At 42.6% G+C, this 15,298-nt stretch overlaps 1 protein-coding gene across 1 annotated transcript in view; it reads right to left on the reverse strand.

Moving 5' to 3' along the window:
* Window positions 1–1,413: 1,413 nt before the first annotated feature.
* Window positions 1,414–15,298, reverse strand: part of tyw1 (tRNA-yW synthesizing protein 1 homolog (S. cerevisiae)) — a 38,358-nt gene continuing 24,473 nt past the window's right edge. The window contains 2 exon segments of the mRNA XM_084673594.1: window positions 1,414–2,361; window positions 6,946–7,113. Of these exon segments, the coding sequence (XP_084529720.1) occupies window positions 2,140–2,361; window positions 6,946–7,113 (390 nt within the window). The 3' untranslated portion in view covers window positions 1,414–2,139.

The following is a 15,298-nucleotide window of genomic DNA, read 5'->3' on the forward strand; positions in this document are numbered from 1 at the left end:
CGCAATTATTTGTAAAATAATGAAACTTAATAGTTGCAAAATTATAAAGGAGAGAAATATTCATGTTTTAATTAGAACGGACAAAAATGGTATCTACTTGCTTTTGCGCAAACAGATCAGCTCTGAATTGTGTGTAAGAGTGCTCTTGGGTGTGTAAATTCTGTTCTTACCTAATGAGAAATCCCACATAAGAAAACATTGGAGAATGCCAGAATATTCGTTTAAACTGCGTAAGTGGGATTTAAGAACAATTCAGTTCTTAAAAACATTTGGTGAATGAGGCCCAATGTACTTTCAGCTTTACTCGTTGATGACTAACGTACATCTAAGGACGTGTTATTACACACTGAGTCAATGTAACCTTCTCTCTCTGTTCCATCAACCTGATGCAGACTCAGGCACACACATCTGTAGATATTTTCAACCTTGTGCTGAATGGATTCCAAATATAGTTTCCCATTATTTTCAAGAGGCAAAAAATCTAGCTGGATCAGCCTGTGGAAAACAGGTGGGAAACAGTGGGAAAGCCGTCTTAATTTTCCATATACATTACCTCTGAACGGCTCACTTACTCCAATCACAGTGGACCTTTGGTGTACAGCAGAAGCTTCACTTCACTTCGTCAGGACCAGCTCTGGCAGATAGTACAGTATCTATGACTGCTGGCACAATGGTCTGTGGTGGGTAAGGTCTATAGTGTCCATTATTTTGTATAATATTATTAGTGATTTTCCCCATGGATCTTAGACGGCTTTTACCTTCACCACACACACACACAATAGATATTTGACGCCACTAGCACAGGGGCAGATTATTGTACAGGTCACACACACATTTTTACTTATGTTAAAGTTAACATAAGTAAACGATATGACTACGAATTTTGTATGAATGAATACAGCTAAATATCAGCATCAGTCAGCGTGATAGCAAAATAGTTTAGGGCCTACCAACTATTAAATACAAGCAAAGATTAAATGTCATTATTTAAAAACACATGCTTTTGGGGGGGATCATTGTATTATTTAAATGAAAATGCAAAAGGTTGCTGAAGTTGAGCAGTATGCAGAACTGCATTAACTGTTGACTCTCGTTTGTTCGAAATGTAAAAATTTTTCAACACGGGAGTGGAACTTCAGTCTAGACACTGTAAAAATAAGCCAACATGTGTACTGATTGGTCAAAGACCTACTTGACTGACCAATAAACAAAAGCAGTGAAGACACTGAAGCCCGTCTACTGGGCTTACAAGAGCCTGTAAATGTCAGGTTCTAATTCAAGAACCGATGAAAGGTGACAGTGAAAGCTGAGGGCAGATGCAGACTGCAGCATACTGTGCTCGTCCATTATGACACGGCTTTCAACAAGCCTCACCATACCAGTCTATTGATTCACTGAACATAGAACAAGGAATTTTGTTGTTGTATATATACATTTATTGCAATGATACAGTAAACATCAGCCGTTACGTACCCTATTTGCCAGGCATTGCAGAAACATGAATACAACACAGAACGAGTTTGAAACAAAAATATGACAAGGAAAACGGTGAATATTTTCAAAGAACATTTTGATGAGGTAAAGATAATTCAGTGGACACTTGGCAGTGGCAGACCAGCTCGAGTTGTGCACATGACGGGGGGTTAGAGCCTAGAGCAAGTCTAGTGATACACTGAGTACTTCAGCTCTCCTCCTTCACAGGATCCTCATGACCCCCTCTCTCCTCCTCAAACGTGGGGGGGACGGACGACATGCACACACCAGCTACACACCAGCTACCAAACGTAAATAGTGCAATCATCTAGTGCTAGTTAGCAAAAAAGCAAATCAAGTTAACGTCAAAATGACAATAAAAAGAATAAACATTTGAAGTACTGTAAGCATGGAAACAACAGTAAAAAAATAGAAAATAAAAAAAAGAACAGGCTGGTTTGGAGAGATTGAACCTTGCAGTTTCTGTTTGAAAAACACCAAAGAAATAAAACATTTTTTATTTCATTGTAAAACAAAAAAATAAAGACGGTGAGATATTGACACCTTAAAACTGACAATTAAAAGTCAAAGGTAATGTGAAACTAAACTGCTCCCTCCCACTTACTATCTCTCCACCACCATCTACTCTCGTTCGCTCTTGCTAGATCAACATCCAGAAATGTCTTTGGTTTTGTTTCTCCTTTGGAAGCGTGTGTCCGTCGGGTCGAAGCCTTGATCCCGGGCCCCAAACAGGGCCCAGTGGGGGGTTTTGGACATGTAGTCCTGGGCTGAGAATACCTGCCGGCCGCCGCTCTTCTCGTAGGCCTGCACAAGCTCCTGGAAGCCGTCATAGTCAATCCACGTCCACCATTCCCCTTCTACCTTGAACTGTGAAGAACCGCCACAGACGCACACAGTGAGCGTGTTAATTTGTGTAGACACAAACACATGTTGATGCACAGACCAACACACACACACACATAGACACAGAAGGGTAGATAGTATTTGTGGATGAGCGAGGATTGCGTTGAAGTGATCAATCACGCTCCCAAGATCAGAGTGCAATTTCCTGTGTGCTCAATGGCTGACAGGAGCTTTCATTAACCAATTAGAGGTGTGGAACCTCCTCCACGTCTCAACCATGGACACTCAATCCTCTGTGACAAAGCCCAGTGAAAGGGGAGGGGTGGGTTGGGGACAAAATGTCAAAACAAGACGGGAGAGGAGAAAGAAAAAAATATCCAATGGAGTGAAAAACTGGAAAGAGAGGAAGATGGTTTGTTTGAGACAATGTGTGCAGTGAATGCTGCCAGACACATTTGTGTGCTGCATAGAGATCAGAAAAGATCTTTCTTCGGGGTATATTCCTCTCTAGCTGAATCACACAGTAACAAGAGGATTCAGACTAAACAATTAAGTCACAAGCAAATACTATATTTAAAGCAAAACTTCAAAACTTGAGTTTATTAAGTGATTGCTTATTGCTTTTCTAAAACTGTTACTACAAATATTTGATATGGTTTCATCAATACAAACAATTAGAAACAAAATAGTTTAATAATAAACCGTCATTCTTCCGCTACTACAAAGTTTAATTCCTACATACATTGTTGCCACGCAACAGCCAGGTGGACATCTTTGCCGTCTTTTTCAATTTGAAATATTCGATGCGCAGTAATATGGAATGTTAAAGAATGTTATGAGGACAACCTGTGAGGTTATGCTGGATTTTACAACAGCATGGAACGTGATATAGCCAATCACAATCAAGGATGGGAACAACCAGTTTTAGAATTCCAATTCAGACGCCACAGCAGGGCTCACCGGTCCAGATTCACACCTCCTTACAGTTATGTCTCCATCAAACATTTTATAGTTTTTACCTACACACTTTCCAGTTAAGAGAGCATGATGAGAGCAGCGGTAGATAAACTGATGGAGAGAAAGAGAGAGAGAGAGAGAGACAGTAAGAAATGGGAGGCACAGGAGAAGATAAGGTAAGAGAGAAAGTAAGATTACAGTATGTACAGTACACATGTATGTTGGAGTGTGTGTGTGTGTGTGTTGAGCCACACTGCTCAACTGGGAGTCTGCAATGTTGACACGTTGGAAAGACTTTTGTGTCCCAGAAATACAATTGTCTGGTGCCAACTTTTGCCAACATAGTGCCATAATTTTTTTGACAAATCAATTAAATGGCATCCATCTAACTGTCTTCAGTTGGAAACAAGCCACAGCAGTTGTCTAAACATTTTTCTAAAGTAATTGACGTGAAACAAAAAGGGTGGTTAGGCCTAGATTTTCCAGGAGAGGATTTGTCCATTTTTAGCATTCAATATTTGGGCAGTTCAGGGCAGTAAGATCATTCAACTAACAAAGCTCTTAGACTAGTCCACATTGTAGATCTGGAAGACTTGTCGATATCTTAAAAAATAAAACAATGAATTAAATCCCAATTAAGGCCTTAACACTGATGATACCAGACCATTGAGAGAGCGAAAAGTACACATTAGCACATTGGCCATTAGCAGTGCAGTGACTGCAGTAGAGGAAAACTAACTGTTAAGTCACAAATTAAACCTTAAAAAAAATGTGGAGGGGAATCATTTCAAGCATGGGATCAATCAGGATACAAAATTGCCAAATCACTTCCCGCTCACTAAGAAATACCCTTCCGAAACTTCAGAAGCAAATTACCCATGTTGTTACACTCCAAATTCCCTCATTGCTAAGGACAGCTGTAACTCATTCCACAAAAAACTGGAGGTTTCCCTCAATGTAATACACTACTATCGTTTCCTATCCAGTGCAGTTTCCACCGTTTGGCCGCTTCACCGTAGTACCTGGAATATGTCTCAAACAGCCCCAGTAACCAGGAGCTCTCCCTGGGGAGCCCTGTGTGCTAAGCCTGCGCTTTTCATTACACTGCTATCTTCTAGAGGGAACCACAGGTCTCGGGCGTCCCCACCAAGAGAGCCAGGACCTGGGCAAACAGCAGCCAGTCGATAGGGGGTTGGTGGGGCATGGGGGCCCTTGGGAGAGCATGGACAGACGGATGATGGAGTTGGTTAAAGGTCCATCACAAGCCGCTCCAGTGATTTGTCTTACACAAACCTTTATGGACCGCAAAAGCTAAGTGCCCACACATGCCTGTGCCCCCCCCCCCCCCACACACACACACACACATACAGTTTTAGAAAGTTCACCCAGATATTATGGATAACCACTTTACCAAAATAACAGTTGGGGGTGAGTAATCTACATAGATTATTTTACTGCACATTTGCTTGACAGTCATTAAGATAACTATGGATCCATTCTGGTGTGCTGCATATATAAATGGCAAACAATGCTTAAATGTGCTCATAATGTTTTAAGTGCCTATGAATTATTGAAGAATCACAAAAGACAGCCAGGCTCTCTCTCACACACACACACACACACAGGCGTGCGCACACACACACACACACACACACACACACACAGCTGTGTGTAAAGCACTTAAATCGCAGACAAGACAATAATGTTAAAAGAAAAATGTACGCTTGGATACAGCTTTACATTTCTTTCCAGTACACTTCACCTAACAAGAAGCAGTGATGAAGACAAAGTGAAGAGATGTACATAAATGTATGTGGACTTCCTCGCTCCAACTTCAGGACACAGTGTGTGAGGCACACGAGGATACCGAGACATAGGAAATTACAGCTCCTGTGAAGAAGCGCAAGTTGAGGGAGTCATCTACAACAGTATTATGGAATGCGCCGGTTAAAGACCAGGGCATCTGTGATGGTGACAAAGAGGAATAAGGGTGAAAGAGAGAGAGAGGACAGGAGGCGGGGGGAAATCAATGCAGTGAAGTATTGACTGTGGCCTTTCAGGCTGGCTTTTGAAAAATTGAGTTGAATTTAAAAGGGACAATTGGCTTTTTTTGGTCCCCATTTGTGTGTCGGAGACCAGTCCACTCAAGTCCCACGGTGCCAAAGCTTGACCACCCACTCAGTCTTCATCAAGGGGACATGGCCAAGGAGACGGATGCGTCACCTGCCGTCTATGGAAGGCCCCATCATATCACATCATAATAATCACCATCCACACCTCCACCACCACCACCATCATCATCATCATCACGTAATGTCACAGAAGTAGAACCTTCTGGTGGGCAGCGATAGACCCGGGAATTGTATGTGTGTCTGTATACTATTGTTGTGTATTGATGAACTTTATCCCTTTGTTTTAATTAAACATAGAGGGACAATACCAACCCCATTTTTCAGTCGGGAAGGTAAATGGAGAACACCAACCATTGGTGGAGATATATGTCAAACAAAGATCAGGACACTGTTGGGGGCATAGACTTCCTGTATGTGATCCCTTTGGGAGTTGAACCCAAAGCCTTGTCGCAAGCACCATGCAAACCCTAGGGCCTCATTGCCTTGATAAGTCCCATCACGGGCACCACAAATACTGTACAAGCTATTCACGTTGCCTGGCTCAAAGACACAGCGTGTCTCGTAACTTAACATCTCACACAGTGACTCATACCCCAAACTCAGACGCAATTACAATCAAATGCTCGCTCTCTCTCTTTCTCTGTCTCTCGCGTTCTCTCTCTGCCCCCGTTTGCTCGGTCTCTCTGCCAGTCAGTCCCCAGAAAGATGAGGGGAGGATAGAGGCAAACAGAGCTGCTATTCAGATAATGACTAGTCAAGACGTATAAGACAAACGTGGGTACAGAACAAAGGCGAGAAGTTTTCTTCAGGGTTAGAGGAGCCTGATTAGACAAGTTTGAATATTGTTTTATTAATTGTTCTCTAAAAACAATAAAGGGCATCCTTTGATCCCAAACCAAACAGTAATGAATGTTTCTCTGTGAGGGTTGAGGCCCCATCTTCTTCACTGCCCAGGAGGAGAGAGAGGGTGATAAATCATAATTCATTCATTATTGATTCATATCTGTCTCTGCTTCACTGCTAGCGGCTGCATAAGACGAGGGACGAAAAAGGAGATATCCGCTGCCAAAACGGAACAATGTTTTCTTCAAAGGTTGGCATCATTAATGTTGTTTAGGGCCAGCAATAAGACAACAAAAAACAAGAGAGATGCGTGTAAAGTCTTGTTTTCTGGGTGGAAAGGGGCCGGTAACGTGTTGTGGGAGGTGGTGTGTGGAGGCATCAAGGTGAACAGGAATTTAGGCATGGATGTTGAGGGAGACCTTTGTGCCATTTCTATGTTATGCTGGAGGGAGACAACACACATTCTCTCTCACACATACACCATAAGGTGTTTTAAGAGGTGGCAGGCAGAGAAGGAGAGGGAAAGAGAGGGGGAAAGTGAGGCAAAACAGGGAAAGAGAGGGAAAGAGGGGGAAAGACAGTAGGAAAGAGAGGGAAAGAAAGTGGCAAAGAGAGAAAAAGACAGTAGGAAAGAGGGGGAAAGAGAGGGATTTGGGACACCTACAGCAGCACTTACCTTCTTGTGGGCTATCAGCAGACAGTTGGAGTGCTCGTGCTCGCAGGCGATCTCGTACTGTGGCAGCATGTCAGCCAGCTGCTGGACAAAGTGCACCACCTCCTCGTGCCAGGGCACGTTAGCCATGGTCAGGCTACTGGCTGAGCTCTCCCCGCAGTACGTCACCCCCTGGGAAAGAGAGGGGGGATTGAAATCAATGCAAATCCTTTCTCAGCCACATGAAGCAGGGAGTCTCATACAACATGTGCCACAGACTATAAGGCGGATTCAGCAGGCCGGCAGACAGATAGAAGCGGATGACTGGAAAGGAACAGAGATGTGGAAGCGCCGGAGATAAGAAAAGTGGGAAGTGGGAAGTTTTGCTTACTCGCTATGAGTCGTTATCTGCATCTGTATTCTAGTTCTCCTTCACTAAGACATTCCACTGCTCTTCCCACCACCATACAGACCAAGAGATAGCAACTAGGAAAATACGCTTAATATACAGTGACTGGATAAGATGCAGTTCTACGCAGAGGTATGCGGTTGAAAAAACACATTTTATACACTTTACCTCAAAGACACTTCTACGATCTTAAATTCCGGGGGTTGTCTCTGAGATTTAAAGCCACTCTAATTCAATGGAGAAAATAAAATGGGATGTGACAGGCTTTTGTGCGAGTGACATTGCTCAAGTCTTTTAGCACCCTCTCAGGATGCTGGCTGTATTGTGTTTTTGTTTTGAGGCGGATGGGGGAGGGGATTTGGAACATTCTTTCCATTTTAAGGATAACTCAGATGAAAACAAAAACCCTAATGATTTTCGAACTTTCCTCTGATTCTTACATCGCTAAAAGTAACATTCTGTTTTTGCTATGAGCTCTGGAAAGACAGTGACTTGAGAACCAATATCAAGTGGAGCCTTGACATCGCACAGTACAGTGAAGTTTACCTCAAGCACTGACTCGCACGGTCTCCCAAGGCCAGAACCGGAGGGAGAGGAAAAAATGAGAAAAGAAGAAAAGGGAAGAAAGACTGTACAAGTATCAAGGAAGTAAGACAACATGCAGCACAAATCAACAAATTGTCAAATTGTGTAAATGAAGCACCAACACACACATTCACACATGCACACACACACACACACACACACACACACACACACTCTACCCTGTTGAGTTACTACCACAAGCCCAAACATGTCATTGGGGCACACAGGAAAAGCAGCAGCTATTTTTACGGCCAGCCTGTATGGCCTCACGGTCTTCTGAGGCCCAGGCCACGACCCAGACCACCGACAGCGTTCGTTAAAACTTAAATAATTATGATTATTAGTATTGTGCTGTCAAACACATTTTGGTCAGCCAAACTCAGTAATCACTCCATTCATGCTGGGTCTTCAAGTGTTCACTATGGCTGCTTTGCACAGCTTGTATGTAATCATTTTACATTTACTGACTGTCTGTCAGACACAGCACAGTACAGAGGTCCCTCAAGGAGCCTCATGCTTCTCCGCAGAGGAAGATTCAGAGGCGTCTTCCAAACCAGGAAACAGCAAAACGCAACACACACAAAGAAATACTCAAATACACAGATGCACAAACACACACTTTTGCCGTTTGGGTTGGAAGCCAATCTCCCAAGGACGATCAGGCTTGGTAAGGCACGGGGCGTTGTACAGAATTGATGAGGAGTCTTGGTCTTATCAGACTGGCCTGTAGCCTTTCAGAATAATGATCACCTTCACAAGCTGAGGTATAAATCACCAAGAAAGGGGGAAGAGGGACCGAGGGAGAGAAAGAGAGAAAAGGAATGATGGGGCAGGGGATTAGAAAGAGAGGGAGGAGAAGTGAAGAGTGAGAAACAAGAGACAGCGAGTGGATTTTTGTGCGGGAGACAAACAAGTGAAAAACCAAAACAGGTGAACATCAGTGAGACGCTAGGGGGTGGGTCCTGTAGACTTCCTGCCTACTCGCAAATAGCATAGCTCTTTACGCCCGTAATGAGACACCAGTGTTTCTCTTCGTACTGTCATCAAAGCAGTCTGCGGCTATGTTTTAGGCCGTAACAAATCTAAATATGGAGGCAGTACATTTACCTTCCCCCACTTAAGTGTGTGATAGATTAATAACTTGTGCGGCAGTGATGAAGTCTGTGCTTCTTACAGAAACACAAACAATCACACCATGAGGACATACAACATGAAACAAGCTTTACCCTTTTGGTTCAATAGTTTCGCTGACATACCACCCACCCACTTCACCAACATCACAATGCGGACAACCCACCCACATTCAACCCGCCCACACACACGATGTAGTACGCCCCAACAGGGAGGTCACTCTGTCATGAAGCAGTGATGTGGGCTAATGTGAGACAGGGTGCAAGGTGTTCCATCACTGTCCCAGTCCATGTCCTGTGGGATGCACTAATTGTAAGGATATAATGCTTTAGTCAATCCCATAGCCAAAGGAATATAGCCTGGAGCCTCAATGTTACTGAAGGTCAAGACGGACTCAAAGAAAAAAGGTGAAACTTAGAACAGGGACACATAACACGAGTGACCTGTGAGAGCATGGTTAAGTGATTGAGTCAAAATTGCTCATTGTAACACTGTTATAGTTCCGTGTGTGTCTTGGATATTCTGTACAGATTGAAGTAAGCCCTGTCAAGTGAAGCACACCGATGCAGAAAGGCCAGAAGCGATATTCTACAGTAATACTCCATTCACACCGCAAGCCTTGGTGCTTTATATACCACATGCTTTATATACCATATTATTCTACTTATATTCTCATTACTGTAAATAAATGCAATTTTTTTGCACTTCTGGTTAGGTGCTAACTGCATTTCATTGGCTTTGTACATGCACTCTGCACAATAAAGTAAAATCTAATATAAAAGTGGCCCACAAAAAAACAAAAAACAGATTCCTTGTCATTTCTGCTGTTCCCTCTGTCATGAACAAAAAAATCACAAGTCACATTTCAGCAAAAACATCAGAATTAGGCCACTTTAGCCTGTGGGCCATAAATGTAGCTTTAAGTGGTCCCGCAGTGAGCCTGTTAGAGCTGGAGAGGTGGGGGGGGTTCTTGAGGGGCGGGGGGGTTAGTAGTTCAGAAGACTTCCACTGGCCTGCATCCTGTTGGCCTTTAGCAGGGTTTCCTACTAAGCATGAGTGTGTATAGACAACTGTCTGATGTGTCTCAAATAACATCCCTATCTCAGATATCTCTCGTTGGTTGTTGCAGGCTTTATAACATAACTTGCAGATTTTATAGACCCCTAAGAAGGTAGTTTTGTGCATCTTGTGATAAAAGACACAATGTACAGTCAGGCAGAGAGGACGAGTCCAGTGTGTGTGGTTTGAGGAGTGTGTGTGTTCTGTATGCCTGTGTGTGTGTTCTCATGTGTTTCTGTGTGTGTCTTGTAATGACAGGGGCTGATGCTGTGTGACTGATGAGATGAGGAGCACCAGGCTATTTCGCTGAAAGTGGCTCCTGGCTGCTTCTTCCCTAGCAGGAGGCGAGCAGCCCAGGTTCTAGTAGCAGAGCAGATTCTCGCTGCAACTGCTGAGAGGGAATACAAGGAGGGTGTGCTGTGTGTGTGTTCATGATCAGAAGGACATGGGTGATAAAGACAGCAAGGCTCCCCCTGATTGTTCATCACCACCAGAACCTCCAGTCCACCTAGACACAAACAGAACATCTTTTTGCACAACCCCATGATACAGTAAACAGTAGCCCTCTCACTACCAACAGCTACTAACGGCACCACCCTGGCTGAAAGCATGACATTTTAAAATAGATTCGCTGATTCACTGAGAGTACCCACCACTGCTTGTGTGGGCCAATGGTTTTGTTGACTGAAAGGAAATAACTGTGATTAAATTGTGTTTCTTATATATATACAATGCCCACCAAAAGTATTGGAACAGTGAGGCCAATACTTTTGTTTTTGCTGTAGACTGAAAACATTTGGGCTTGACATCAAACGATGAACGTGAGACCAGAGATCAACATTGAGCAAAAGTATTGGAACAGATATTCACTTAAATATATTTAAGTGAATAAGACTTAATATTTAGTTAAAATCCCTTGCTTTCAATAACTGCAGCAAGTCTGTGACTCATTTATGTCACCAAACTTTTGCATTCTTCTTTTGTGATACTTTCCCAGGCTTTCACCGCAGCCTCTTTCAGTTGTTGTTTGTTTTGTGGGGTTCCTCCCTTCAGTGTCCTCTTAAGCAAGTAAAATGCATGCTCTATAGGCTTTAAGTCTGGAGATTGACTTGACCAGTCTAATACCTTCCATTTCTTGCCCTTGATGAACTCCATTGTTGTTTTGGCAGTGTGTTTTGGGTCGTTATCTTGCTGCATGATGAAGGCTCATGATGATGAATCAGTTTGGTTGCATCTTTCCTTAAATTGCCAGACAAAATGTTTCTGTAGATTACCGAGTTCATTTTGCTGCTGCCATCATGTGTTACATCATCAATGAAAATTAATGAGCCTGTCCCAGAAGAAGCCATGCAAGCCCAAGCCATGACATTACCTCCACCGTGTTTCACAGATGAGCTTGTGTGTTTGGGATCATGAGCAGCTCCTTTCCTTCTTCAAACTTTATCCTTTCCATCACTTTGGTAAAAGTTCATCTTTGTCTCATCAGTCCATAGAACTTTGTCCCAGAATTTTTGAGTTTTATTTCTGTACGTCTTGGCCTATTCTTCTTGCTAATGAGTGGTTTGCATCTTCTGGTGTAGCCATTGTACCTTTGTTCATGAAGTCTTCTGCGAACAGTAGATAGTGATACCTTCACCCCTGCCCTCCAGAGGTTGTTGCTGATGTCACTAACAGTTGTTTTAGGGTCTTTCTTTACAGCTCTCACAATGTGTCTGTCATCAACTGCTGATGTTTTCCTCGGTGTACCTGTTCGACGTTTGTTACTTAGTACACCAGAAGTTAATGTCTTCTTCAGGACATTCCAAATGGTTGTACTGGCTATGGCCAATGTTTGTGCGATGGCTCTGATTGATTTCTCTCAGATTTTCTGGTTTTCATGTTGTTTTCACCTCTGAATACAGTTTGCATGGGCAAAACCTATCCTTCCCAAACGGATCATGAGCGTAGATATTCAGTGCTATTTATTGATTGAAAGATGTATGTAATAGGACACACCTGGGCAACAAAACACACCTGTCAGTCACATGTTCCAATACTTTTGCTCACATGACAAATGGGTGGGTTTGAAAAAAAGGTGATATAAGTTGTGCATCAGATCCAGATGAAAATACCTGGAAATAAAAGCTGAAATGTTGATCTCTGGTCTCACATTCATCGTTTGATGTCAAGCCCAAATGTTTCAGTCTACAGACAAATATAAGGAATTGGCCTCACTGTTATATACAGGTGCATCTCAATAAATTAGAATACCATCAAAAAGTTGATTTATTTCAGTAATTCGATTAAAAAAGTGAAACTCCTATATAATATATTAATTACACACAGAATGATATATTTCAAGTGTTAATTTCTTTTAATTTTGATGATTATAACTGACAGCTAATGAAAACCCCAAATTCAGTATCTCAGAAAATTAGAATAGAATTAGAAAAGTTCAATATTGAAGACTCATGGTGTCACACCTAATCAACTCAAAACACCTGCAAAGGTTTTTTTTTAAATGGTCTCTCAGTTTGGTTCAGTAGGCTACACAATCATGGGGAAGACTGCTGACTTTACAGTTGTCCAGAAGAAGATCATTGATACCCTGCACAAGGAGGGTAAGACACAAAAGGCCATTTGCTAAGAAGCTGGCTGTTCACAGAGTGCTGTATCCAAGCACATTAATGGAAAGTTGAATGGAACAAAAATATTTGGTAGAAAAAGGTACACAAGCAACAGGGATAACCGCAGCCTTGAGAGGATTGTGAAACGAAGGCCATTCAAGAATTTGGGGGAGATTCACAAGGAGTGGACTGCAGCTGGAGTCTGTGCTTTAAGAGCCACCACGCACAGACGTATCCAGGACATGGGCTTCAACTGTCACATTCCTTGTGTCAAGCCACTCTTGAACTACAGACAATGTCAGAGGCGTCTTACTTGGGCTAAGGCCAAAAAGGACTGGACTGTTGCTCAGTGGTCTAAAGTTCTCTTCTCAGATGAGAGTACATTTTGCATTTCCATTGGAAATCAAGGTCCCAGAGTCTGGAGGAAGACAGGCACAGCATCCAAGTTGTTTGAGGTCCAGTGTAAAGTTTCCACAGTCAGTGAAGGTTTGGGGTGCCATGTCATCTGCTGGTGTTGGTCCACTGTGTTTTCTAAGGTCCAAGGTCAGCGCAGCCGTCTATCAGGAAGTTTTAGAGCACTTCATGCTTCCCTCTGCTGACCAGCTTTATGGAGATGCGGATTTCATTTTCCAGCAGGACTTGGCACCTGAACACACTGCCAAAGGTACCAGTACTTGGTTTAAGGACCATGGTATCCCTGTGCTTGATTGGCCAGCAAACTCGCCTGACCTAAACCCCATAGAGAATCTATGGGGTATTGTGAAGAGGAAGATGCGAGACATCAGACCCATCAACGCAGAAGAGCTATCAGAGCAACCTGGGCTCCCATAACATTGCAGCAGTGCCACAGACTGATGGGCTCCATGCCACGCTGCATTGCTGCAGTCATTCATGCAAAAGGAGCCCCGACCAAGTATTGAGTGTTGTATATGTTCATACTTTTCAGTAGTCCAACATTTCTGTGTTAAAATTATTTATTTTTTTGGTCATAAAAGGGTAATATTCAAATTTTATGAGATACTGAATTTGGGGTTTTCATTAGTTGTCAGTTATAATAATCAAAATTAAAAGTAATAAACATTTGAAATATCAGTCTGTGTGTAATGAATCTATATAATATTAAAGTTTCACTTTTTGAATCGAACTACTGAAATAAATAAACTTTTTGATTATATTCAAATTTATTGAGATGCACCTGTATATAACCCTCTGTTTTTTAGTACACAGTTGTAACATCATTTCACACGTTACATTCCAGTCTTATTTCTCTGGCTCTTCTGGTCTCTTCTAAGCAGTGACGCTGAAGTGGCACTCTTAAGTAACGCCCATCCTGTCTCTGCTGAGCCCAGTTGGAAAGATTGCTGAGTGGTTTGATGACTCACACACTTCTCAGTCCTCGACCTTCTGCGGCTAATACAGCTTGACGACAGTGATGTAGAGACTTCTGTGACAAGGACAGTATCTTGAGAAAGACAACTTTTTTTTAAACCAACAACTTATTAACAAGTGTGTGTGTGTGTGTGCGTTCAAGTATTTAAAAGTGTAAAGTGCATTATGGACAGTGCAAGCATGGTGAGGTTGTTCGTGTGTGTATGTATGTGTGTGTGTGTACACACACTTGTGTACAATCGACGAGACTGTGTTGGGAGTGCATGTGTGTTTCAGGAGAATATAAGGCAGCTTTATTTGGCACCACTTCTTAACTCTGATTGGCCCTGAGACCAGAAGAGAGGTGGGCCTTTAACCTGCTGCACAGCATTCGGTCCAAGTGGGTCATCACTGTTGCTAAGCAACCCATGCAAGGCATGCTCCTGCCTCCAAATGAAGGTGTGTGTATTTTTGGAGACTGTGTGTGTGTGTGGGGGGGGGGGCTTTCTGTAGCTAAGGTGTTCTATGATATTGTCTCTTTTCAAGTATTTACAATGCAGGCAATATCAGTCATCTTACATTTACATTAAGTCATTCAGCAGACACTCTTATCCAGAGCGACTTACAGTAAGTACAGGGACATTCCCCCCAAGGCGAGTAGGGTGAAGTGCCTTGCTCAAGGACACAACATAATTTGGCACGGCCGGGAATCAAACTGGTAACCTTCTGATTACTAGCCCGATTCCCTAACCACTCAGCCATCTGACTCATCTTGCTTCGCAACTCTCACCTCTTTCAGAGGAGAGGATATGATAACACGATAGGGTCTGGAGAGATTTGGAGACATTTCAAATCTTAAGTTTGACTTTAAAGTTATACTTCGCCAAAAAAAAAACATTTATTGCAAATGTGTTCATCATAGGAAGATCAAATAACAAACTGGATTAATTTTTCCCCAACTAAGTTCCTTTCAGGTTTGAATGAAAACCTTGCTGTTTGACTTCAATTTCTTCAAGCCGTCATTTGAATAAGCCTTGTAAATAAATAAATCGTTAAAACACAAAAAACACAGTATATAATTAAATGATCCGCTGTATCACTATGACAAATCTAGATCAAATTCCTCCCCTGTCATTCATACTGTATCACACTAATTACCATGGCTGGGTCAATGGGGTGTTTCTACTAACTGACACTCAAGCGAATCGCACATCAGGTT

This window comes from Hypomesus nipponensis, chromosome 15 (assembly GCF_054491055.1).
Source record: "Hypomesus nipponensis isolate SF chromosome 15, ASM5449105v1, whole genome shotgun sequence".
NCBI classification, from domain to species: Eukaryota; Metazoa; Chordata; class Actinopteri; order Osmeriformes; family Osmeridae; genus Hypomesus; species Hypomesus nipponensis.